Raw genomic sequence first — 27,041 nt, forward strand, 5'->3', positions numbered from 1 at the left:
GTGTCTCTGGAGGTTGTCTAGCCCGAAGGAGGATCAACTACAGCAGGTTGTTCAGTGCCTCATCCAGTCAGGTTTCAGAAGTGAGGCTGACAAACATGTGTGTGATTATGGACATATGTTATCGATGTACTACAGTGTTATACAATGGGAGTGAGAAGATTAAAGGGAGAAACTCAAAGAGGTAAAAAAATGATGTGTGGAGGTGGTAGGCCAAAACTGTGGAAATGGCAAATTACCATAGAGCAATGGCTATTTATCATTAATTCCTAAAAAAATCACAAGCTGGGATGCAATTTTTTTCAGCAGTAAGGTCAGGGTGATGATGAGTATCAATATATTTAGCATAGAGGAAGTCAAGAGCTGTTTCTCTAAAATCAGTGAAAAAGAACTGGGATGAAAACTGGAGGAGAAGGCACAGTATTACTTGGAGATTTTACAGCTGTTTGACAGAAAAGTATAACCCTGCACTGTTCAGGGGTGGACTGTGGCTCCCAAAGAGAATCCTTTCCAAATACATACCCCACAGCTCAACAATAGGATATTGCCCTAGAGAAATACTTCCAGGACTGAACTATCTTCACCAGTCATTCTAGGATGCAATTTCTGTAATTCATTAAAGAAAAATTGCACTAGGACATTCTGAAAATATGAAATCCACCTCCTTTCTTTTCATACTGTGTGTGAAACTGCAGGTTCTTTGAAGGCGAGGAAGGCTTTGTCATGCTCTTTGAAAAGGAGGGGCAGATCTTCACCTGCTGCAATTCTATGTGGACAGAGTGCATTTGAGGGTCAAATAAAGAACATGATCTTTCTTTTCTGATGCATCTTTCATGCCACAACGAAACACATAACAAATCTCATTTTGGACAGGGAAATTAAAAACAGCTAAAGACATAACAACATGGGGACTGTATTTATACATATATCTAAAAAATCTGTGTACCTGTATGCATACACATTCAGGTCCCCAAAGCAACTCCTAAACTATGGAAACACAAGCTTTGAAAGGCATTAAAAGTATTAGAAAAAAAACAAGTAATCAAAGTACTTTAAGCAAAAGAGTCTAGTGTTTCTAGTTCTGTTCGGCTTTCATAAATGGCTAAACGCTTGAAAATCTGTTATCCTGAAGAATAAGTAAAACACATCCCTGGTGCAAAGCAGAAGGCAGGGGGAGAAAAGCTGCAAGGTTATGGTGTTTAGGTGTACAGCTGCTTTGGTTATGTTCTGTCATGGCCATGCATCCTGCTGAGGGCAGATTCTGCATCTGTCACTTACTGGCATTTTGCAATGAGGCCTGGGAGGGACTGGGAAAACTGTCTATTGAAAACAGGAGGGAAATTACTTTGGTGAGCATAGGTATGATACAGCATGTAACACACCACATAAACCTAAGAGTCATGATGAGGCTAAGCCTGGAAACAGAACCCCCACCTCCCTAGAAGAAAGCCCAGCTGGCTGCCAGGTCTGTCCTCATGTCCCTCTCGGCGGGGCCACGGGGGCAAAACTCTTCCATGACAGTGGCTTTGCTCAACAGATCTTTTTGCTCTGCACACAAGCAAGGTCACCCACAGTGAGCTGTGCAGACTGAAAACAGTTTGGGTGTTTCCTTTTGCAGACTGCTTCTAGATCAGCACTAGATTTGTGCTGCAAACCAGTCCCTGATGCCCAGGGGCACTTACTCCTTTGATATAAAGAATTCGTCCTGGGGGTCCGGGGGGTCCTGGGGGCCCAGGCAAGCCAGGAAGGCCCTGGTAAGAGAAAATGAGCGAAGGAAGATATTAGACAAAAATAAACCCCAACTGCAAACTGGAACACCTAAAGCACTGCATATTGGATCAAATTAAAGAGTGTATCAATAAACCCCAACTGCAAACTGGAACACCTAAAGCACTGCATACTGGATCAAATTAAAGAGGGCATCTCCCACCCAAGGAAAATTAGGTATTCTACACTGATCTAGATCTCTCAAGACTGCTGAGATTCAGGATTTTTCAAGTGCCAGTCAGATACATACATGCTATTAGCAACCCTGAGGAGCCCTGCTAGACTGAGGGTGTGACTGCCTTTTACAAAAAATGAATGTCAGCTCTTAACTGTGTCATTTGAAAGCCTGGCCAAAGCTGTGTTCACCTTTCAGTCCACATCAATTCAACTTTCTGTATGGTGACATATGTCATCTCATCAAGAATTAGAGATCCATTAGATTTTATCTTCCCTGAGCACTTCAGGAAGGTCTACTAAGAACAAGTAACCTCCTTTGTTTGCTAGTTTCCTTTAACCTGTCAGCCTGGTGTACTTCATACAGTTATGCTTGCTACAATAGCTTTTGTGTGGTTAAGGCACTCAGTCCAGAAAATGAACTTTAATATTTTTTGAAGATATGGAGGAAAGGAAAATCTACTCTTATATTTTCTCTCAGTGGGTAGGAATTTTTCCTGTCATTTTCTTCCAATTAGAATTTGTCTAATTTGTCTGTTTTCACTTTCTAGGAAGTATATTTCTATTTATACCTTCTTCTAGGGGGTAAGCCACATCCAGTACCTGGTCTTTTTTTACTGTAGAGATACCTAAATAATTCTGCAAAGATACTTAGCAATTCTCAGTCTCCCTGCTACTCACATAAAACAGAATCATCTCACTTATATTTATTGTCTAGATGGACAAGACACTTGTGCCTTGCAGTTTGTGGGCCATAGTTTTTTCTTCTTTTGAACAAACTAAAACCAGAGGCGTCTTACAACAGAATCCATTTACAAAAAAATCTCAAATACAGCGATACTGACTTTATGCTAGCACAGTAACATACCCTTGTAATTTTTTTTTCAGCATTATCTCTGATGCAGATGAAGTAGCATTAGCTGCTGTTGTGGCATGGGTACCAATCTTCCTAGCACAGATTGTTGCATGGCATCAGAACAACCACACAAATGACTCTGCTGTTGTGAAGCTTGCTGTCTATGCTCAGCAGTGCTAGCTCTTGTGTGGTCCAGTTTCAATGTTTGCCACGAGACAACCTGCCTGAAATCTTTTCATAAGAACAACTTGCAGCAGCAGGAGCTTGCTTCATCACTTGTCATTCCACAATTACAGGCTGTAGGTGAGCATGAATATGCTGTCACCTGTGCAGAGGTCGTTGTTTTGTTTTGGATACTTGCACACAGGTAGCAGGGATTAGTGAGCATCTCCTTGTTAGTAAGGTAGATAACCCTTCCCTGTGATGTGCTCAAGTGCTGTTTGTTCCTGGGCTGAAAAGGTCAGAGCCTGTGGGAGTATCTTCACATCATGAGAGATCACACTGGTGGCCTGGATCAGGAAGTCCTTGACACATATAAAAAACCCTGGAATTCCAAATCTTTTGCAATTTGAAGCTGCTATGGTAGCAGTGAGTGACACACATAACTGTCACACCTGGGAGCTGACACAACTCTGGGTATCTGCAAGAACTGCCCAGACAGACCCAGGAGCTGACTTTTCAATGACTGCTGCTAGAGAGGAAAAAATAGCAAACACAATAATTTCTAGAACACTTCAGGTTTTCAGTCCCATCATCATCTGAAAGGGACCAGTATAAATCAGACTTCATATTTTAACAGATTTTATTTTTCAACCAATTGAAATACAAAAAACTTACATTAACGGCTTCACCTCGATCACCTTTCACACCTCTCAGTCCATTCAGTCCTGGACGGCCCTGAAACAAGTAGAAATAATTTATTATTATAAATAATAATAATTATTTATCAGATATAAATGTCATATATCTTGTCAGAAGCAAGCTTTCCCACTTTATCCCACTTGAGAGCACAATACATACTGGGCGTCCTGGGAAGCCAAGTTCTCCTTTGGGTCCAGTAGGTCCTCTTGGTCCCTGAGCAAAAAAAAAAAAAGTGATTATGGCCCATTTTGTTGACCTATATTTGATTATTTATAATAAGAAATATAGTTTTATATCTAGATTAAAAATCATCTGTGATTGCCTGTGATTGCACAGAACATTTCTCTCTGCTTGCTCTGCTGAGTGATCTCAGAAGCTGAGGACTGCATGTAACAGCTCTGGTTTGGAAAAGACCACCTATCTGAAATGAAGTCTGAATTCCCAGACCCTTGCAGGGCATGCAATTCTAAACTGACTCACCATGTATTGAAGAAAAATTAAATGCATCAGTCAGGAAAAGAAAAGGAAGTGAGATATATATATTTTGTTAATCTTCTTTTTTTTTTTCCTTTTTTATTTCTAATTATTTTTGAATCAGGCTCTATGAGGAAATATCTGTGGATTGGCCTGAGAATTCTCACAGTGCCAGGCTTCTTCTTGCCTCTCACCAGCCTGGGTTTGAGGATTCATGGGACTGATAGTCAAAAAGAATTGTTCCTTCTTTATACAGGTTTGACTGACTCACCAGGCTCTAACAAGTAATACAGGCCACTGCAAAAAGAGGGGACAAGCAGGCTGTCTGGGAAAGGTGGTCCAGGACTATGGATCCCCTAGGATGGGGCATTTGTAAGCATGCAGCTTCTAGGCAGCCTGCAAGTGATCAACAAAGAGCAGCAAATCTGAGGATCTACAAACTTTCAACTGATGTCAGCTTCCTGAAACTCACTGAAACCACAAGGGTCTAGACAACCTCTTTACATTTTGTCAGCCTTTCTGGTTTCATTTCCTTTTTTTAGACTGCTGAAATGCTGAGATACTCCTTCTTGCATTACTTGTTAAATAATCTGTCTGTAGATCTCACACAGATACCGCTGACATGTGACAGTGGGTGTGTTTAACCCTTCACATGATATCTTTTCAGTGAAAAGTGATAGGTACATTAATGAAAAATTAATCTGATGAAGAAGATCTCTTATCATCTACCTGAAATTCATGGATTAATTGTTGTAATTTTTTTCCTGCTGAAACTGAAAACTGGATTAGACCTGAAATTCATAAGCAGTTACTATATGAACATATTAATTTATAATGTCCCCATTGTAATCAGAATTTTAAACTCACTAATGTCAGCTGAAACTACTTTTATTATTCTTCTATTTTATTTCCTGTTTGAAGGTAATTCCTACTCATGTGATCAAAGTTAATGCCCATGTCTCAATCAGGCAAGAGATTGCTGGTGAATTTCAACATTTTGCCCCAAAATTTCAAAATTCACCTTTCCATGATACAACATCCAGTAATGAGGTTTTGGGGGAAAAACAAAGCAATCCAAAATGTTAAAAAAAAGCAATGCAAAAGCATTTTCCTATTTCACTCCCTGGTACCTGAGCCTTTAAAGATTATGTAAATCTGAACTTTAATCATCAGTGAGGACAATTAGAAACAGACTTCTTTTTCAGTTTAAATAAAGAGCAGTGTCTGATCCCATGCTTTACCTGGGATTTCAGACATTAACAATGTGAGAGTTGGCTCAGCTGAGGCCACCTTTACTATTTTCCCTAAGTGCCAGCCCAGCCTGTCAGGTGTTAGCAGCTCCCTGAGAGAAACCAGCAGTCACAGCTAGAAGCGAAAGAAGGAAGCGTGGAAGCCACAGGAGTTTTGCTTACCACAAAAGTTTCTTTTACAGCAGCACAGTAGATCTGGGCAGGCTGACACTGAGGCTCTCACTAAGTCTCTACTTCAGTGATAAGCAGCCCTTCACCCACAGGGAATGGCATAACCCAGCATGTAAGAGATCCTCATTTCTCTGGTGCCAGGAGCTTGGATCCAATCTGTTTCTTCTGCTTTTGCTAACAATTGTACTGACCTCCTGGCTATCCCTAGCTCTCATCTGCCCAACTGCTACTTCTCTGTAGCTCCTTGTGCTCCTAGCTCCTGTGATCCTACCTTCTGTCCAGCTGAAGTCTCAAAGAGAAGCAGAGCAGTGCCTAGGGGTTTGACTTTAAATTCTGGAAATCTGTGTATGGGTCTAAGAGCAGAGAGGAACAATCAGAGTGCCCCTACTGCCTCAAAGTCATTCCTGGGCCAGGGACTCTCTTGGAGCAAAGTGGAACAGAGCCATTGCACTAAAACCTTTAATAAGTTACCTGTCAGAGTCTCCAGTGCAGCACTTGGAGTCTCCATGTTTTGGGTGCACAGGCCTCACACTAATTACAGATAGATTTTTTCTATGGACAGCACCAAATTGTATCACCCCATTAGCACTAATGATCAAATGGGAATTCTGTGCTCAGAAGGGAACTGGCTGAGCAAAGCCTTGAGACAGGCCCCATGTGCCAAACTTCCCTGAAGTGTAACCATTCCCACCAGTGCTGGAAAGAACTTCCTTGTCTGCTTGCTGAACTGTATGAAGCAACTCGTGGCCATATAAAAGGAGATGTAAAACACAAAGTTTGGGGCTGAGAAGAAAAGGGCATGTCCACTGGATGCAGGATGCACAGCTAGTAGCAGTGAACACAAGCCAGGAATTCCAAATAAATATAAGGACAAATTTTTTTACTCCAAATGTGCTGCCCAGAACGGTTGTGGAATTTCTACCCTAAGAGTTGTTGAAAACTTCATTTGACAAGTTCCTGAGTTAAAGAGACCTGCTCCAGGCAGTGGTGTGCACAAGATCATCTCTGAAGTCCACTTTCATTCAAAGTTACTCTGTGCCAAGTCGAAAGGGTAGATCATCTTGCAGTCATACAAGGAGAAGGAGAGGAACATCCTTTCTGATAAGTTAGGATAGCCTCCTCAGGGTATTCTGATACACAGTAATTAAAAAAGCAGTTACTCAGCACACCCAGTTATCCCCTTTGGAAGGCTACAGAAACTGATGTAAAAATCTCCTACTCACCTTGGTGTGCAGAAATGTCAACACCCTACTAACATTCACTAAGGCACAACAGTGACCAGGCTACATCAAAAGCAGAAGCAAAGAAACATCCTTGACATCCTTGGATTTTTCAAATACTAGACTAGAAGAAATTGGCACCCTAATGCTTCTGAGTCTGGGCAACTGCTCTTATTTAATAACTAATTTATTGTGCTTTCTTACAACCTTCCATGTCCAGTCAAAAGTATCAGACCAAATACTTGAAAGAGGCTTCTAAATCCTGATTTTGGTACATGGTCTTACTCTACTGCCCGGTGTACAGCTTTCTCAGAATCCAATGCAGTTGCAGTTTATTGGAATTGACAGAAATTGAGATGATGCAGTTAGTTGTTTTAATGTAAGTCATATAAACAGAGAATAATTTAGGTGGAAAGAGAGGGATCCTCTTGCACAACCCTTTGCTTATAAGACAAACTTGAATGTTGGGCTTGTAGGTTAGGTCATGCCACTCAACACCTTGTTCCAGAATCCATCATTTCTCTGGGCACCTATTTCTGTGTGTAATCAAGTTTAATGTGACTTTTTGCTTTTATATCTATATGTGTCACAAGCTGCAACTTGTGATTTTTTTACTTGTTGTTTTCCTGTGCACGTCTGAAGAAGGACCTGACTTTGTTTTTGTGATTCCCTCTCAGGCCGCAGCAGGGAGCAATTAGAGCTCCTCTCAGTCTTTTATCTTCAGAGCTAAACAAGCTCAGTTCACTCAGAGTCATAAATCATGTAAATTTCCAGCTCTGATGATATTTCACTGTCAGCTTAGACAGTAACAGATTTGTTCTACCAGGAATTTAAGCTCTGCATCAAGTCACCAGTTACAGCACCACATATGTAACAAATATTCTTTTCTGAAGGACACTGATGGCCCTGAAACACAAATACTCCTTATCATCCCTACTCAGAAGGAAAGAAAAGCTAAACCCCACTACCTTTACACTTACTAATATTTGTAAGGCCAAAGCAAAATTAAAAAATAAAAACCAATTCATCTTTGGAATCATCTTACCATTGGTCCCGCTGGTCCCATCAGTCCAGCTTCGCCCTGTTGAGGACGAACACAGAGAGAGCAATGACAAGGAGAATTCCTGCAATGTCTAGCAGAGGTGGCTGATAGCATGGCCACCAAATAATTCTGGAGGAACACAACTCAGTATTAGCTCACCTTCTCCCCTTTTCTTCCTAATAATTCAGTTAAAGATCCATCAGCAGAAATGATAGCTCCTGGTTCTCCCTTTTCACCCTGCAATTATCAGAGTAATTGCTGTTTACAAAGCAGTTCCCAGTGAATCAGAAGAAGTCAAGGCAGCATTACTTTTGTTTGAAGGATGACAGATTAGTCATGCTGTGATATCAAACATAAAGTGATATCTGTATGAGTAGGGTGAATCTTGATTCTGGGGAAGAAAAGAGATATCTTTCTAAAAACGTAATAAAGTACACTAAAAATACCTCCCTGAGAAGAATAAGTTCTTATTTTTCTTTACTCTCCATAGAGTAACATGCTGTGTTCACAAAAGGTCTCTGCCAAAGGCAGACAGGTTATTGGTGTCTTCTTGTGTATCATCAGTTTAATGGTCAGCAAACCCTGCTGGAAATGTCCCATCTTGATAGACCAGTAATTTTTCAGATTTTATTATCAGGAAAGCATGAATGTGCTCTATGTCTCTGTATGTGCCTTGCACGATGCAACCTCATTAACTTCAGTGAAGGTCAAGTCCCAGCACTCAAACTGTGACCCTCTGTTCCACCACCACGAATTATCACTTCTCAGTGCTAAGCCCATGGTTCCCAGGCTGGATCATTCAGCTGTAACTTTCCACTTCCCACCTCAGGCAGCTTGCTACAGCATCTTTCCCAAGATATCATGGAAGAAATCTGGCTTGAAGCTAGCAATTGCATAGCTGATTAAAATGACAGTCCAGGTTATAGACCTTTCATTGAAGTCTAGATGCTGTAACTCAGTTCTTCTCACAGGTTCTTAAACTGTTGTGAGTCTTTGAAGTCTCCCTGAAGATACTTTGGGTACTTGGAGTCTTCCTAAGACTTGGTTGGCTTCACTGACTTTATCTTCTGTGAGAATTTATGGACCTGAGGTTGAATTTCATGATCCTTTAAGTACTGGTGTCTGTACATCTTCACTGGGGTTCCCAAACTTCACTCTTGAGCATAGCTTGGTGTTCACAGCTCAGAAACACCATCAGATACATCACTATGTTTTTGGTGTGTCCAAAATTAAATGCTTTCAAAGCTTTAGGTTCTTGCCAGTGTGGACACCAGAAACAAACAAAAAAAAAAAAGCACCAACCAAAAAAACTAAAGTAAAAACCTCCACAACCTAAACCAAAAATCACCCAACTAGTTCTAAGGCTGAGCTTGATCCTTTAATGCATTTTGTATAAGAACAGGAAACCTTATGATAAGCAGGGACTGGTATTTATGGCCTGAGAGCTTTCCTTCTGAGCAATGACAATGCTGTTCATCTGCTACCCCATTTAAACCATAATTAACCATTTCCAAGTCTTCCTATTACTTGTGAGAAAGTGAGCTCAGCTACTTAGAATAAGCAAAAAGTGGTTTTGTTCTTCTTTCTTGGCATCCCCAATATATAGGATGTTCCTCTCCCCTGCTTCCTGAAGGTTGATAAGAAGGGGAAAAAACTGGAACAGCTGCAGTTTTTACAGAAGGACAGAGTCCGTCTTTAGTACCCCCTCAGCAGTGCTATAAAATACACACCTTTTGTGAAGAAACAAGAGAAAGAATCCTATGGAGAGAGCGCCTCAAGTCTTAAACTTTATTTGGGAATTGAAAATTGCAGTGTTCATTCTGTAGGCAAAGCTCTCTCTGGCATAGGAGGAGGAAAACATCGATCTTTTTTTTTATTTGGGCTTTTGGATAGGATCCCAGGGTGTCAGCACAACAATCAGCTGGCAAGAAGAGGTCACTTCATGTTTAATGTTTAAAGAGACTTAACCTGATAAGTGCATACTGCACTGATGAATTTCAACACTGGGGCAGGAAGATTAGCTCTTGGTAAGATTATATCAGGGGATGTAATTTAGCATTTTCACATTCCCCCTAGTACATTTTTCACATGAACTTATTAAAATCCCAATTCCTACAAAAATTAGAATCATTAACTTTTAATGTCACTAAGTACTTGTCATCTAACACATTTCTCAGTCTATACTTTCCCCTATGCATTTTTTCATACCTGTTGTCCTTTAGGTCCTTGTGATCCAGGCAAACCAGTATCACCCTTTGGACCCCGAGGGCCCTAGGCAAAAAGAAGTACATAAACCCATAGTGATAATTATGAACAATATGGAACTAAACTATTTTACTAAATGTCATTTTTAATTACTGGCAAACTTGAACTTAAATCCCTCTGGTTGTAGTCTAAGAATTCTTACAAGACTAAATTGCTCTCTGAATAAAGTTATTCCCTAAACCACATTTCACATAAGGAAAGCCTTTTAGAAAGACCAAAATGAAAAATACCTGATGTTTATCACGGTGTAGATGATACATGCATTTACAAAGGGAAATATGCAAACATTAATAAGAATGGAAATTAAACCTAAAATTCTCTATTTCTTCTGTACTCAATCCTCTCTCTCTCCGTGATCATTCAGCCAGACTGATTTTCAACAGAATTTCTGAAGGTGTATTTTTAACAGTAAAAAAAAAAAAAAGAAAAAAAATAGTATATGAAATAGAGTTTTTTAATTTGATAACAAGATTATTTCTTTATCTGTTTTGTGGGGAAAGCATTCCCATCAGATCAAATTGTACTTTACAACCTTCCAAGAGCATTCATAAGCAATCTTTTTACCCACCATGATCTAAACTCAAATCTACATAATTTCTGCATTTGTCAAGAAATAAATAAAAGACATGAGGTGAGATCAAGAATAGTAGTTTCATGTCTGTAGGAATTTTATAAGGGACAGAGACAAAGAATTCATTAGAGCACCTTCTAAAAGTTATCAGCTCTTTTTCAAATGAAATATATGTCTAAGGAGTTTTTTTCCCCTTTCTTTGCAGTCCACAATGCTCAGGACTCAGCAAGCAACCTTCTGTGGAATTTTGGGCAATTTGCCAGCATTTTGTTAACATCTTTTGTCAGCTTTCCCAGTTTTCTGCTTAATTGTTCTCAGGCAATAGACAAAGGATCCTGAGACCATATGCCTGCTCTGAACGGTTGAACAACCATAACAAGGAAAAGTAATTCCATCACATCACACAGAATATGAACACAAGAATTAGAACAATACTATCTGAAGTCATAAGCCAAAAAATAACAGAATCACAAAGTATTCTGGGTTGGAATAGACCTACAAGGATCATCAAAGTCCAGCTCTTGGCTCTGCCTAGGACACCCCAAGAGTCACACCATGTGCTTGAGAGGATTGTCTAAACACTCCTTGAATTCTGTCAGGCTTGGTGCTGTGACCATTTCCCTATGGAGCCTCTTCCAGTGCCCAACAAATCTGTGGTGGAGAACCTTTTCCTAAATCCAACCTAAACCTCCCCTGACACAACTTCAGGCCGTTCCCTCAGGTCCTGTACTGGGCACCATAGAGCAGGGAGCAATGTCTGTCCCTGCTCTTCCCCTTACAAGGAAGTTGTTGACTGCAGTGAGGTCTCCCTTCTGTCTCCTCTTCCCCAGGCTGAACAGACCAAATGACCTCAGTTGCTCCTCACACAGCTCCCCTTCAAGGCCCTTCCCATCTTCACAGGCCTCCTTTGGACACTCTCTAACAGCTTAAGGTCTTTTTCACATTGTGGCACCCAAAACTGTCCCCAGGACTCGAGGTGAGGTAGCCCAAATGCAGAGCAGAGCAGGACAATCCCCTCCCTTGCCCAGCTGGCCGTGCTGTGCCTGGTGCCCCCAGGACAGGGGTGGCCCTCCTGGCTGCCAGGGCACTGCTGGCTCAGATTCACCATGACATCAACCAGGACCCCAGGTCTTTTTCCCTGGCACTGCTCCCCAGCATCTCATTCCCTGGTCAACATGCACAACCAGGGTGACCATCCCAGATGCAGAATCTGCCCCCTTCCCTTGTTGAACGTCGTACAGCTGGTGATGCTTCAGCCCCCTGATTTATGGAGGTATCTCTGCAGGCTCTTTCTGCCTTGGAGGGAGTTAACAGCTCCTCCAATTTTGTATCATCTGCACACTTGGTATCCCTCCAAGTCCCATGTCTAAGTCATTGAGGAAGATGCTTATACATGTTTGCATGGTGGTCTGAGTGCAACAGGTAGGTAGCACAGCAAAAGGCACCTTTTGGTACTATGGTTGTGAAGTGCTTATACGGTGGCCCTGGAATGTTATTATGAAAAATCATAAATATATCCTAAAGGATAAAATAAAAAGGGAACATCTTATAGGGCTTTCCTGTACTCCGTAGTGGTGACAAAAAAGCCTGAGGAATAACACACTTACATACATATACACACAGATAACTTTTAGAATTTCATTTGTTCCACTTGTTTCTCCTATACGGCATAGGCTTCCCTTAGGCAGTAATTTTCCATTAATTACACGCAGATTCAAACTACAGAACTGACACTGAGATGAGCCTAGCAGAATATACTTAGTTTCTGACAGAATAAATTTCTAGCTTGGTTGGTAACTTCCTAAGACCTGCAGCATCCTCTATGAAAATTTATTAGACTTCATGCAAATTGTACACAATACACATTTTTAAAAATATTAAACTATATTAAAAAATACTTAAAAATCCTAGGAAATACATTTAAATCCTAGGCAATTAATACTTACAGGAAATCCTGGTAGACCGGGCTTGCCATCTGGCCCCTGCAAAATTAAAAAACTCACACCCTTACAAACACATATCATAGGCTTGCAAAACAGAATATGCATTTTTCATCCATTGTGTGATTTGTGAATATCAACTCATCTGCTACTGAATTAAGAACTTCATTCAGTTGACAGTGAAGGTGTCAACCTCCACAACACCCTATGCTTCTAATTTAGCATTTATTCTCAAAAACTGGTGAGGCAGAGATCCAGAGAAGACTGAAAAAGGATGACATTTTCTACAAATGAAAGGCATGCAACTATATTCAGCCTCCTCTGAATCTTTTCCAGATGCTGGCACAGAGACCACAGGAGCCGCTTACCTTTCCCATTTTGGTCCTGGATGTCTTTGGATAGAAAACAGTGTGTGTAATAGGCTGTGAACAGAATCACAGACTGGGATTTGTATTGGGCACATTTAACATTGCCCTGCTCTGGTAACTGCAGAGAGACACTTTAATTTTGGTTCAGATCAGCAGAATGTTTATTTCCCCATCCACTATGAGAGTGCACCTGTTTCCTGACTAGGGTTAGAGCTTCGAGTCTGAGGTTCAAATCTTTCTCACTGCAACTGCTCTTCAAGCTACAGGACCTGCTTCTTTTTTGTGGGAATGTGGGAATGTGACTCTAACATCTATCACAAAACAAAGGTTTGAATTACCTCTGGCAAGTACTGCGGCAGAGCTCTCACAAGAGGACCCATACTGTCCTGGCATCCTATTATGTCCAGGGATTAGGAGAACCAGGTCTTTGGGAAATACATGAAAATACTCCTCCATGAAAACTCTTTTACCATCAGCATGGCTGGATGCAGCCACAATAACATGAAGTTGTCCTATGGTTTAGCAGCAGGAAAGAGCCATGCTAGGCTAACAGAAAAAGGTTACAAGCTGCTGCTGGAAATACTGCCCCTGTTTCCAGTTCAATGACAGATTCAGTAAATATTTGTTTTGGGGCAGCTGTAATAACAAGATACAAAGTTTTTGCAAACTTAATCTATGTACAGTGAATTTCTGCTATTGGCTACGAACATTCTGACTTTCCTTGTTTTATCAGGGATTTAATGCGGAGGAGATCACTGTGCTCGCCAACAAGAAAACAAATAAAATAAAATACACAAACCAGAATTCACAAATGAAACTAGCTGTAAAGTAAGGTTCTTAATTTGTGGTGGGTAAGATTTTGCAAATTGCAACATGCTGTACACTTTTGGGCAAGTTTGAACAGACTCCATGACTGGAAAAGGTGGATTTCTCTTTGGATCCAGTCCTAGGAACTTGAAGAAGCATTCAGGATTTCAAGAAGCATTCAGGATTTCAAGTATTTGACTGAACTTTTTGCATCTAGAAGAGAACTTCAATTTCACATCTGTTGTTCTCTTATGAAATTCCTAGTTTTTCATTCATAGCTATAACCTGTGTGAGATAAAACTCACACACAGGAGCCTAGCATTTCTAGTTGAAGTCTCAAGCAGAACCAGGCAAAATACTTTTTATCCCAATGCTTTGTGACCGGAAAAACAAGAAGGAAAAAAATTGGAAGAAATGTAATTCTTGCTCTCTATTTTTGCAACAGTTCTACATTTCTATAATTCTGAGCACATAGCTCAGAATCAGAGATAAGCCAATTTATTCCATACAAACGTGTAAAAGTAGCTTGTTCACCCAGAGCTCAGTTCTGCCTGTAAGTACTTCTGCAGAGTTTGGTGCTGAAGTTAGCAGAAACACAATCCTAATATATAGGAAACTCATCTCCAGTTGATACTCAAAAGAAGAAATCTGAAGATTTAATAAAGCAGTGTATACTCACTGGAGGCCCAAAGAGTCCTTTTATTTCAGTAAAATTAGAAATTCCATCTGTGTCATTGAGAAGCGACTGAAAAAGAGGTTAAGGAACAGGTTATTTCAAATGGTTTATGTAAGGCACACACACATTTTTAGAAATGTAAAGTTATCTCTTTATAACTATAAAAAGACCCCCAAAAATAAATAAGGTGACAGAAAAGGCTCTCTACTTCTAATTTTCTTTATACATCTGGAATAAAAAAACCTAGAATTTATTTTACATTTATTCTGCAAAGATCTCAGAATGCTTTCAGAAATTTAATTAACTGAGTCACGTTTTTAATTTGAAAGCTATGACACCAAATTTTGCAGCCTGAAACCATTATATATATCTCAGCAAGATAAAGATCAAATGGAGGTTTTATGCTCCAGTGTGTCACTGGCATTCTAAGATGGTGAATCAGTCTGAGCACACTCATCCTCTGCTGCAGAGTTGAAGTTTTAATTACATTCTGGACATGTCTGCATCACACCATGCAGTGCCATGCTGTGATTCCTAAGTCAGCACTGATGGCACTGCTGTGTCTGAAACAGTCCTGGAACCCCAAACTGTGATGTGGAGCAACTCCTGCACCACCCAGCACCGAGTCTCAGGATGTCTGAACAGCTCAGGGCAATTGCACTGCTTCCTATCCTGGAATTGGTGAGCTCCCCATTAGCCCAGGCATTTCTGCATAATTTGATCACAGAATCCTAATAATGAAGGTGGACAGGGACCTTTGGAGCTCTGGTCCAGCTCTCCTCAATGCCAGGACAGGGCATGCCTTCAGGTGCCAGGGATTTAGCCCATGTTGTGAGATTTGAATGCCTCTTTTACTGCCTGCAACCATGTGAAGATCAACATGACCAGACCACAATTTTTTCCAACATTTGTTATGAATAGGAATTGAGTTTGAAACTACTTTGCTTTGAATAGGAGGTTTGACCATATGCCCTCCAGAGATCACTTCCAATACTCTTATGAGTCTCTGAATACTATTTTTCTAATCCAGATCACACATCCCATCCTATCCTATCCTATCCTATCCTATCCTATCCTATCCTATCCTATCCTATCCTATCCTATCCTATCCTATCCTATCCTATCCTATCCTATCCTATCCTATCCTATCCTATCCTATCCTTGTCATCTGAGCATGGCAGTGTATGGTCAGCTTTCTGTACTTTGAGGTCATGTTGAATAATTCATACAGCTAAAGCTTGCTGCTTCTACTGGGTTCTTCTTTCTACTCCCTGTCCTCGTGTTCTACAAAAACCACTGGAAAAAATGTCAAGTAAAAATAGGGTTTAGATCTTACAAGGAGCACTCCATCTCCCAGGCTGCAAGAACTCTGCTGCACTCTTCAGGGATAGTATGGTGCCCTTGGTCCTACTCTATTTCCAGTTTTACACAGCCCAGAAAAGGAACAGGACACGGGCTGCTACTTTAATGACAGTAATAAGAGAGTCCTGCTGCTGGGATTGTTCTGTTTTATCTGGTGGCAGAAATCCAGGAGCCCTGGGTTTACATGGTCTTTTCATTGTGGAATCACTCATTATTCATTGTTTTTGGGCTCAATCCAAACTATATTGAAGTCAGTGAAAAGAATCCCAAAGGCTTTGCTGAGTTTGGGAACAGGCACATTGTATATTTTACACATACAGTTGATCTGCAAATGGAAATTGTGGTTGGAAAAACTCTACATAATGCCGAAGAACATTTGAAAACAAAACCAAAAGGTAGAAGAGTGATGAAAAGATTGCACTCTTCACAACCTCCTCCAGGTATATAATTATTTGTCATTGGGTTTGGATGTGCAAACAGCTTTAATAACAACAATCCAGCAATATAACTCTTCAACACATTGAATTAGTTCAGAAATTGCTAATTACAATTATAAGGACAACATTGTTTTCCATATTTTAGGATGATTGTCTGGATTGGTTTCTAAGTAAACTTACAGCTTTGCATCCAAAAGGCCTTGTCAGAATTATAGAAATTCTATAATATAGAAATTCCTTGTCAGAATTATAGAAATTCTGGCCTTGTCAGAATTATAGAAAGAACAGGCTGAACAAAATCTTTTGACATCTGCTTTACACCCGCAGCATTAACCTTTCTTTGTGACTTTTGTTTCTTGTACCTAAACTGTGGGTGAAAAGTGCCAGCCAAAAAGAAAAGTTTGAAAGTTTGAAATTTAAATCCAATAACATTTCTCTATTCAAAATTACTTCTGTACTATACCAAACTAAATTTGTGTGATAAAATCATAGCAACAAATATTATGGTTTTCTGGTTATCACGATTCCATTCATGAAAATGCACTGAGTATCAGCAACTATGTTCTGAAAGAGTGAAATAGCCAATATAGGATGAGAAATATTGATTTTAGTGTTTTGGAATATCAAACAGCAGCAAACAGAGGGGCACTTTTTTAAACATGATGACTCAGAGCAGACTTCCTGTTTAATCACAGGAGGCAACACAAGCAAGGACAGGAGGCAGCAAGGACAGGAAGCCTCTGAGACCCACATTGCTGGTGGGAACTGCAGAAGCCTGGAAATGGGTAGGTTCCACTGCAGACCTCAGTTTTCCCCTAACACTTATTTTCATGGTATGAGAAGTGGCTCTTGAAGGAACTAAATCCCCTCCATTCACATAGGGGCCAGGTGAAATGAGAAGGAAATCAAGGTCCACTTTTCAGTGCAGCTTGATCAATGTGCTATCAGCCAGACACTTACTGGTGGGGCCTGACTGGTGAGCCACAGCTCTAAATATTTCAACGGTGCTGAAACTGAACTAACTCTTTATTGGATTATTTTTTTTGTCAAGCAACATAAAGTTGGTTTAGTTGTATCCACGCAGCCCTTCTTAAGAAAACTTCCTTCCAACTCTGATGGATAAGTCTTGGGCTTCTGTAGCCCAGGAAGTATTGTTCTTGGCTACACAATGGTTAAATGAATGACCCTGACCTGGACAGTAATCTCTCTAAGTGCCCTGTGGTTCACTCAGATCACTGATCTCTGCTGCTCTACCCACATCAAGCCAATATCCACATTACAACAGCTGGCAGTGATATTTATTTTAGTTCTGCAATTCCAACTGCAATTGATAGGTCTGCTTGCAATAGTTCTTTTCCATATTGGAAGCTTACTATGAAAGATGGGAGACTGGGTCAACAAAACACACTTGGGTAATTTAATGTCTATCTCAGCAAACTTATTGCAAACAAATGTCCTGTTCTTACACAAGCATTTGTGAAATAGGAAGAATTCAATGTCATACAAAGTGACGTATACTTCCCCACACATTTAATTAACTGTATCAAAATCCAGTACACGAATCTTCTGATTAAAAATACAGAGGACTTGACAGCTCTTGCTGTACCTCCCCAGAACACCTATATTACAAATGTATATAAAGCCATAAAGGCTCTCAATTTTTAAAAAGAGCTTACTTCTAAAACCCAAGAGTACTTAGAGAAGGAAATGGGAATCTCTATGGACTTGTGATACACCTAATGCAATACAGATTCCACCAGGCTCTATACAATTCTGTAATACATGGTAAGAGTAGTTCATACAGGGAATCAGGAGGACTCAGAGGATGTACTTTAGGTTTCTTCAGACACAGCTACATGTCTGACAGATGTGTGGACTGTGACTAGCCCATGTAGGGAGCCATGCAGCCTCCAGCAAGCAAATGTCATTAGTTTATGTCAGCTTCAATAATCTTTTTATGTTCTTTATATGTACTGTCCCCACTCTGAGGCTGTCCCAGTGGTTTTTTTTCAAGTATTAATGAGCTATGGAGCAACATATTGAGGTTCATTTTTACTGCAAACAGAGCTGTTTAGTCACTGATAAGAGTTAAGGTCCCACAGTGGCACCGTGGCAGGGCTGTGAGAAAGAACATGAATTTTACATCAGCATTTCTTTCACAACTACTGAGCAGTTCCCCAGAAACTCCACAGAATTGTGATAAAGTGTAGAGCTGCTGACAGTCCCACCATGAGCAGGAGTTTGAACACAACCAACATTTCCGTGAGTCTATAATCCTGCTCATCCAAGACGCAGGATCCAAGATTCTGCATGGATTCCCAGTAAATTCAGTAAAGAAAAAGCCACTTCAGTTAGGAAGGGAGATGTGTCCTATGGGATGAAAATTAATGCTATATTTGCTATTGGTAGCAGAAGCCTAAGTGAAAGCCCAGTTCTTTCAGTCAAAAAAGGTTATGTGTAGTTTAGCTTTGTGATAATGATGTTGCCAAGCTCTCCTTAACATAGATTTCTCAGCTGGGCATTTTCTCTGGCAATTACAAAACACTCCTTATTGCCCTTATATGCATTCCTGTGGACATGTCTGGCTGTTTTAGGCACCTCCACCTCTCAGAGGTGAAGTTTCCTGCCGTCACTCACAGTTCCTCCAGATCTTAATGTTACACCAGGCCAAATAGTAAGATTTTTGTTGTCAGCTCCAAGTGGGATTCATCCTAACCTCCAGCCTTCATTACTGCATGTAGTACTGTTTTTGCAAAGGCTGATGTGCACACAACAAAACTAACTGAAAATATACTTGCATCTAAAGCATACTGGAGAGTTTTTATGGGCTTCTACTATTTTATCCTTTGTTGCTTCCAGAGTCAGTGCTCTGGTTTGTATGGTGGACAACTATCAGGAAACGACTCTCCCCCACACACTGCTGTGCCTCAGGTGCTTTGCTGTGTTAAATATTCCCAGTTTTGTATTTCCCTGTTGGTTTCTATTTCATGTTCACAACTCCTGCAGAATCACCTGAAGAGTTTGTGCGAGATGCTCAATATGACCTCACAACTCTTGTAGCTAAGCTCTTTACCCAATTTCTTCCAATCTAACATTTTCAAAACTAAATAATTTGATACAGAGACATATTGAGATTTTTTTTATTTTGAGGAATAGACTTATGACCTGAATGTGAGCAGCAGAATTGCCAGTGTGTTAACTGCTTGTGCCTTCTTCTTTGTAAGGGGAGTTACAGACCTCAATGCTCGACATGTACACTTACCTCAGGTATTGCTATGACTGGTCCCGGTGGTCCTGGTGGTCCAGGTGGTCCCACAACACTGTTCCCATCCTGTCCTGGCTCACCCTATTTCAAAGGCATTACATGTGGAAAACCCATGCACTAAGCACTAGATTTCACATAGATTTCTCGAAAACAATGAAATCCACACAATCTCACCCGAGGTCCTGGGTCACCCTTCTCTCCTTTTGGACCCTTCAGGTAAGTAAAAAAAAAAAAAAACGCATTTAAAATTATGAAATGTGCTCTCTCTTGCTTCACGAAAATCACAGCAGTGAATTTCATGTACAGAATGATCAATTCCCAGCTCCCTTAAAACACACATGGGGCCAACTAGTTTCAACTCAGATCTTCTGAAGGTTTGATGCTTAAAAGTATTTCCCAGAACTTTGACAGAGCTCACAGATGACTAGAAGCAAATGGGCACAAAACATTTCATTAGCTGGGAATTAATCCAGTGAACCTTTCTTTCATTGCACTGAAATCAGCCATCCCTGGCCGTGCTGTCCTTTTCCGGCATCAGCCACATCAGTTGTGCCCAGGATTTCCCAGGGGACCAGACAGGAGAAGACAGGGAAGCTAAACTGTCATCTTTCAGGCAGTTTATTTCTGAGCTTGATCAGCCCCTCTGTAGAACTCCCTGTGCTGGAAATGCAGACACTTGTCTGGCACGAGTGAGAGGAAGGCGCCAGGGGATGAGCCGTGGGACTTCCCAAGCAAAGCACGCTGTAATCCTCGAGGGTCTTAAGCATGAGAAACACATTAAAATCACCTATGAGCCTGCTGGCTCTCCTCTAATTAAAGGCAGAGATGATTTCTGAATAATTAAAAGCAGAAGGAGCACTGAGGAATCAGAACTACCCTCTGGAGATGCCTGTATCTCTTCTGACTGATGAGGGAGGCATGGGCAAGGTACACTCTGCTTCTGTGTTTTTTGTCTGAGGTAAATGCTCCAGATTAAGCAGGACAAACACAGCCCCAGCTCTTCACACTCTGCTAGTAAGTGCTGATCCTTCTGACCTGTAAGAGGTAGGTTTGGCAGCCAGTGTGTGTGTCAGTGATCAGAGAGGATGATTGCCCTACTCACCACTTCTCCGGGTTGGCCAGAAATGCCAGGAAAGCCTGGTTTTCCATCTGTGCCCGGCACCCCCTGCCACGAAAAGCATTCAGTTATTCTCTCCAAACTGCATTCAGTTTTACACAAGCAGGAGGCTGCCACTGGGGAGGGTCACGATACGGCTCTGAACGGGCTGGTGGGCAGGTTTGGGGGAGGCTGATTATCTCATTAGTCATCTCTCTCCACTCCTCCTGCTCTTTCCCCCTCTCCAGAGCAGGCTTAGGGCTTTTTTTCCCCTGCAGCCTCAATCGTTTTTCACTGCTTCCACCCCTGCTTAGCAAAAGGGTGAATTTTGTTACTTTCCCTCAAAATGCATTTGATGAGTTATCTCCACCCTTCAGTTGAGTGACTCCCAAGCTGGAGGGAGAGAAGGGATGTAGACGTTGGCATTGGATGTAGACGGGAGTCAGTATGTGGGGCAAAACCGCCCCCTGCTCTGCTCTAATGCAGGCCTGTAAATGACTGCTGGGGTCTGACAGCTACTCTGCTCCATGGGAAAAACAGGCACTAAGGATAATGCAGTTTCCTCTGAGAAAAATGGATAAGAGAAGGTTCTAAATTCTTAAAGGAGCAGATAAACAGTGAGCTACACTTTTTGCGTCTGTTTTTCTCCGCATCATATGGAAGAGCGAAGGAAATGACACAGAGCAGCCTAATGATTCATCCAAGGGACCAATTACTCTTGTTAGCTTGTTTTTTTGGTGGGTTTTTTTTGGGTGTTTGTTTTGTATGTGGTTCTGAGGGTTTTTTTGGTTTTTTTTTGGCTTTGAGGGTTTTTTAAAATATGCTGGGGATTTTTTTGTTTCGTTTTGGTTTTTGGAAAATACTGTTTTGTTTCCAACTTTTAGCTCTGCTTGAAGAAATTTTTTTTGTATTTTAAAAGTACCACCATAAGAGATTTAATGTGCCTGCTTCATTAAGAAAGGACATTGTCACTGCTATTTCTGTTTTTGTCAGTGATCAGTGAAGCATATGGGTCAGGAATGAAGTATGATTTCTGAAGTACTCTATTCTTCATTTTATAAACAATTTTATAGACAGGATAAAAGGTGTCTGATTGCTAATGGAATTTAGGCATCAAAGCAGCTACTGGGATTTTGGTATCTGCATGAGCAGTAAATAAGTTTCTCAAGTGCTTATGGAAAATTATAAGTATCTATCTGCAGCAAAGGTAAATGGGCAGAGGAAATAACCTTGGAACAACAGCCATTCTGCAACAGAATGTTGTCATTTCAGGCACGTTAATACTTGCAGGATAGCTTCCTACCATTACAAATGCTCAATAATTTCTCCTATTTGTTTTCCTAACGGAATTTAAATGGGAAGAAAAGATTCAGGATAGGTAAAGTGTTTTATTGCAACTAATGTATCCAGAGACATCCTTATTTCTAATTCCCATCATATTTTAAGAATGTAGCTCATTGCTCAGGTACAAGAAAACAAATATCTTTTTTTTAGTTTGAGGGTTTAAGGGATAAATTGCTTATTTTTAAAATATCCTGTAGTCACTCCACTTAAAATATACACATATTTCAAATGCACTCTCACATAAAACAACAATAATTACTAGAAAAAGAACCTCAGAAGAAAGGACATGTATGAACAATAAAGAAAATATTCTATAGTCTCAAACTGGTATAAAGAGTTAAACAACTGTCCTGTGTGTCAATGCATCAGCTTTAATTATCATGCTGACAAATATCTATGTGAAATGACAACACTGATAATATGTACAGCAGATGGAATTTATGGCAAGAAGAGTCCTGCTACATTGTTGGTATTTTTAAAAAATAAACAAGCAGATGCTGCTAGAAGACTGTGATAATACTCTTGTAAATACTCAGCAAGCATAACTGCATTTATCTTGTTTCCTAGAATAAATTTTGATTTCAGGGCTGTCCCAAATGCAGGAGAAGGTTACTTTATTTTTATTTTATTTTATTTTATTTTATTTTATTTTATTTTATTTTATTTTATTTTATTTTATTTTATTTTATTTTATTTTATTTTATTTTATTTTATTTTATTTTATTTTATTTTATTTTATTTTATTTTATTTTATTTTATTTTATTTATTAAAAAAAAATTTCTATGAGTCACATCAGCGCTCTCTGCTGGCTTATGCTTGCAAAAGACGCTCAGGTCAGAGAGGGAGCAGCAAGGAGCAGCAGAGTCCCAAACAGGAGTTTTGGGGAGGGCTCCCAGAGGAGCTCAAAGCAGAGCAGGCAGGGATTAAGACAGACATGAGCCTCCTACTGCAGCACAGACCTGTGGGGTGCTCTGGTGTGGGGTGAGAGCTACACACCACCAAGTGAAGGAGCAGAGGCACGTGGAACTTAGTTTTCTGTCTAAGCTTTGCTGATTTTTATCTTCCTTCTGGTGAAAATGGGCAGGGCTTTGCCAGATGCTTTTGAAGACAAGCACCTTTCAGATGGAATTTTGGATACAATTTTAACATTTTAGGCAGAAGTCTTAAGCACCAGGTTACTGGCTCCTGATACTCACAATTCACCAGAGAAAGGGGTTTGTGAAGCCACCCTGGGCTTTAATATGCTGACAGAGCAAGAAACATTCATTAAGTGCATTCCCTAAGTGCATGAAGAGATGAAAAGAAACAGAGGAAAGAAACAACCGAGGTTTTAGACCAGGTTAAACAAACTTCCCACCTTTGAACCTGGGGGACCTATGCTTCCTCTTTCTCCCTGAAACAGAAACACAGTAGGGCTCAAGTGTTAAAGTGAGCAGTAATTGCAAGGATTTTAAACATGTATGCTACTATCCTTAAAAACAAAGGAACCAAATGGAGTAAAACAATTAGTAAAAATACGGCGTATTTTTGGTAAAGTGATGCTCAGCATACATTTGTGATTTGGTTCTGAGATTTTAACCACCCAGTTGCCACCCACATCTGAAGAGTTTGTGGTCACGACTCATTTTTGCTGAGTGTCGACCGAGCCACCTTCCTGACGCCTCATTTTGGCGCCTGCGATCAGCCCATGGCAACACTCCCCAGCTCCAGCGCTGCAGCCACGACCTCCTGCCCCCACAAAGGACTCTCCTCTTCCTCCAAACCAGCTGACTCAGTCCCCTCACGCTGCTGCTCTCTCCACCTACCCTGCACTGTGTCAAACCGCGAGCGGAATAACGAACACTGCGCTGCTCCACCTTTGGGACTGATCCTGCGGGATTCTAGCCCTAAGCAGACACGGTTCCTCAATTTTGTAACAGACAGAGAACATCCAATTTAGTTCATTTCTTTGAAGATAGAGAATATAAACTGGAATCAATCAGCCATTTCCTCAAATGTTATGTTCATGCTTACTGCTTTTTGGGAGTTCATATATTCAAGAGTGTATGAAGACTGTAGACTGTTTTTTAATGAAAACAGCTTTTCATACTAATAAAAGTGAAAGCAGAATTTGGATCCATGCTTACTTGCTAGGAAAGAGAAAAAATTTGATCATAGCTAGTCTTCTCTGACAGCTGTACTTGTCTGGGGTGTTTGGAGGATGAAGGATGCACGAAACAGAGCTATACCTTCAACTCCTCGTGATGCATTAGCTCTTGGTTTTGGAAGTGGGTGGTTGTTGTATTTTGCCACTGTTGCCTAGTGAAGTCATTTATAATCATGAAAAGTGGGTGTAAAATTCATCCCCATGAGAATGATAGTGTATTATAACCACTTTATATTAATTTTGCCATAGTATACCTGTTTTTTTTAAGATATCAGGCAATAGCATGTTCCTTTCTCTTTCTCCTGTAGCTTGGGGATGAACGACTCCTGATTAAACCAAGGTGATGGTGAGGTCTCTTGGCCAAGGTTTATGACTATCTCTACCACTCCAGCCCATTTCCTAAATCCTAGGAATATGGCTACCCCAATTTCTGAAATATTTGTGAAGCAGAATTTCTTTGAAACAAAATTTCTCGCTAAGGGCAGAGAATAAGTTCTTAAAAAATAAAAGTATTTTCAGGGTGGAGACTCGGCACCTACGCACGTGCACAGAGCAGCATCACGTGAGAGCACATCTATTCTTGCCAGTCCACTGCAGTATCACTCACCAACCCGTGCTGTGCAAATTGTGATTTTTTCACTCATCAGTAATGTGCTCCAGCAGTAACAAGAGCAGTGCACTATGGAGGGACTTTTTTCAGCCCTAGAAGCTGAGCTGTACAGACTTTAGACAGAGGGGGCTGGCCAGATCTTGGGTGGCTGTTGTGCTATGAATTAGGTGTTTGCAGTTATTGCTGGCAGTTGGCAGTCAGTGATTCATGCCAGGGGTAAGTTCAGATGAAGATTTCACAGTGAGAGGATGGGCACTGTCACTTCTCATCTTCCACTTCCTGCTCTTTCAATGTTGCTGTTATTTCCCAGGGCAATGAAGACTTTAAATTTCTTTAACTTCACATTTAAGGTGTTATCATGCTAACCTGAGTGGTAGTCGAGCTTTACATAGGAACAGGAAAAGCCTCTTCCTGTCTAAGGACCCATTCTGCAAATCTGCCCTTTTCTTCTGTGATTTTTCATCTCTCCATTTTTTTCCTCACTGGTTACACAACCAGTAGCAGCATCAAAGTGGAAAAATTCAGTCACTTCTAAGCTCAAATAAAACCAAGGCAAAGTAGCCATTGCTCCTCCCTTCTTCCCCACAGCACCTTCCAGAATGTTTTCCTATCACTTTCTGGGATCAGAAGGCCTCGTCATACAGATTTCTCTTTCAACAGCACAATACATGTAACCTCTCTGAGACCAGAGTGATGTATAAATGAGCAACAAAGAGAAATTGCCAGATGTCCAAAAAAAATTTAACAAAGATGTGATGGAATGTAATAGCCCAGTTAGTATTTACTCACTGCTCCTGTTGGATGTGAAATAATTCTAATAATACACATTTTGCATAGATATCCGGTGTAAATGGGAACAAAATTTGTCCCAGCCTAATCAGTATATGATTCTTAAAGGAAAGCTGTTATGCTCAGGTAAATTCTGGGCAGAGAGAAATAAAAAAAAAAAAAAAAATGCTAAAGCAATATAGTTTACCTTTCAAGTGTTTTTACCTTTGGTCCTAATGGTCCACGCTGTCCAGGTCTTCCTGCAGAACCCTATAAAAATTTACTAGTAAATTCACATGGCATTTCAAAATAAATTTTTTTCAGAAAAAAAAATATAACTCACTACCAAGACTGTTCCAAAAGCAATGCTGGAGACCTGTAGTGTTAACAGAGAGCAATAAAATGCACCTTTTCTTACAAATACAACTTTTGTGCTGTCACTGCATACTATACATATTAGAAAATATTGGAAATAAATTTGTCCAAGTGCATTTGTTGTGATGTATTGCTTTCAACAGCTTACAAATTTTTGAATTTGCATTCTTGGCTAAAATTAAGATATGCTACCAGTTAAGAGGCACCACAGACTTGCTAGGTTTAAAAGCAGTTTCCCAAAAGGTTTGTTTCAAAAATAATTTGGAAATTCAAATTCCTCTCATCTCTATATGGTGACGTGGGTTGTAAAGAACAATTATGGCTCTTTGATGGTAAAATGGACAGCAGTTCATTATTGGACATCGTGGAAAGTTGAATGGAAGAGAAAGAAATTTGACAAAGTGATTGAATTGTCTTTATCTGGAATATGAAGGCAGATAGAAATGGTACTGCTAAATAATGAGAAAACACCAACGAAACTTTACACTGATCTGTGGAAGAAAAAAATAGAAACCCTGGAAACGAGAGCTGAGCTGTCAGAAAAAAAAATTATATTTCTCCTTCAAAACCCAATTGCTATTTTCTGAAAAAAGATTACTAGAAATCTCAACAGATACAAAGACAGTGCCAATAAATGTAATTTATTTCTTAGCAGCTGTTTTGAGTTTCAACCCCTTTGAAGCAGATTCTCAGTTCACCTAAACATCACTGGTTTCTCTGGAGTTGTGATAAGGTGTAAATGGCTCATAGTGCAGTACCAGTAAGTATGTAAAAGCATTTTCATAATTCAGCAAAATTCTTATTTTTTTAATCTCCTTTTCTCATCTGTCTTCTGTACTGACTCAAACTTTGCAGAGTAATTAAGCGGTAACAGGAAAATTTTGTTCAACTGCAACAAGATATTTTTTGAATATTTATAGCGGAGTGACTTGGAAACAATGCCTGTTATAAAACCAAGTGTGAGAGTAAGGCTGTGACTAAGGCAGGTCAGAATGCGGAATTTTGGCCCTGCTTGTGGATACCTCCTTGTTTCAGCAAACAGATCAAATACTTTTTTTTGTAACTGTATTTTTGTACTATTTTTAGTATCTAGGAAAAGACGTAAGAGGGGGCAAAGTTCTCTAAGCTATCAGCTACATCCTCAGTGACTCACAATTGCTAGTACTTTAAACCAACACAGTAAAGAGATGCTCAAAGT

General features: G+C 40.3%; 1 protein-coding gene across 1 annotated transcript in view; it reads right to left on the reverse strand.

Moving 5' to 3' along the window:
- The window catches only part of LOC311154451 (collagen alpha-1(XV) chain-like), a gene marked incomplete at both ends in the record, with an annotated part of 133,419 nt that overhangs the window by 17,034 nt on the left and 89,344 nt on the right, over positions 1-27,041 (reverse strand). Inside the window, 13 exons of the mRNA XM_084206981.1 lie at positions 1,276-1,317; positions 1,680-1,748; positions 3,632-3,691; positions 3,815-3,868; positions 7,816-7,851; positions 7,972-8,049; positions 10,021-10,083; positions 12,595-12,630; positions 14,443-14,508; positions 19,501-19,584; positions 19,678-19,713; positions 20,606-20,668; positions 25,694-25,738. Coding sequence (XP_084063107.1) covers positions 1,276-1,317; positions 1,680-1,748; positions 3,632-3,691; positions 3,815-3,868; positions 7,816-7,851; positions 7,972-8,049; positions 10,021-10,083; positions 12,595-12,630; positions 14,443-14,508; positions 19,501-19,584; positions 19,678-19,713; positions 20,606-20,668; positions 25,694-25,738 — 732 coding nt within the window. The remainder of the gene's footprint in view (positions 1-1,275; positions 1,318-1,679; positions 1,749-3,631; positions 3,692-3,814; positions 3,869-7,815; positions 7,852-7,971; positions 8,050-10,020; positions 10,084-12,594; positions 12,631-14,442; positions 14,509-19,500; positions 19,585-19,677; positions 19,714-20,605; positions 20,669-25,693; positions 25,739-27,041) is intronic.

Source organism: Fringilla coelebs (genome assembly GCF_963513975.1).
Source record: "Fringilla coelebs genome assembly, chromosome: 1".
Taxonomy (NCBI): Eukaryota; Metazoa; Chordata; class Aves; order Passeriformes; family Fringillidae; genus Fringilla; species Fringilla coelebs.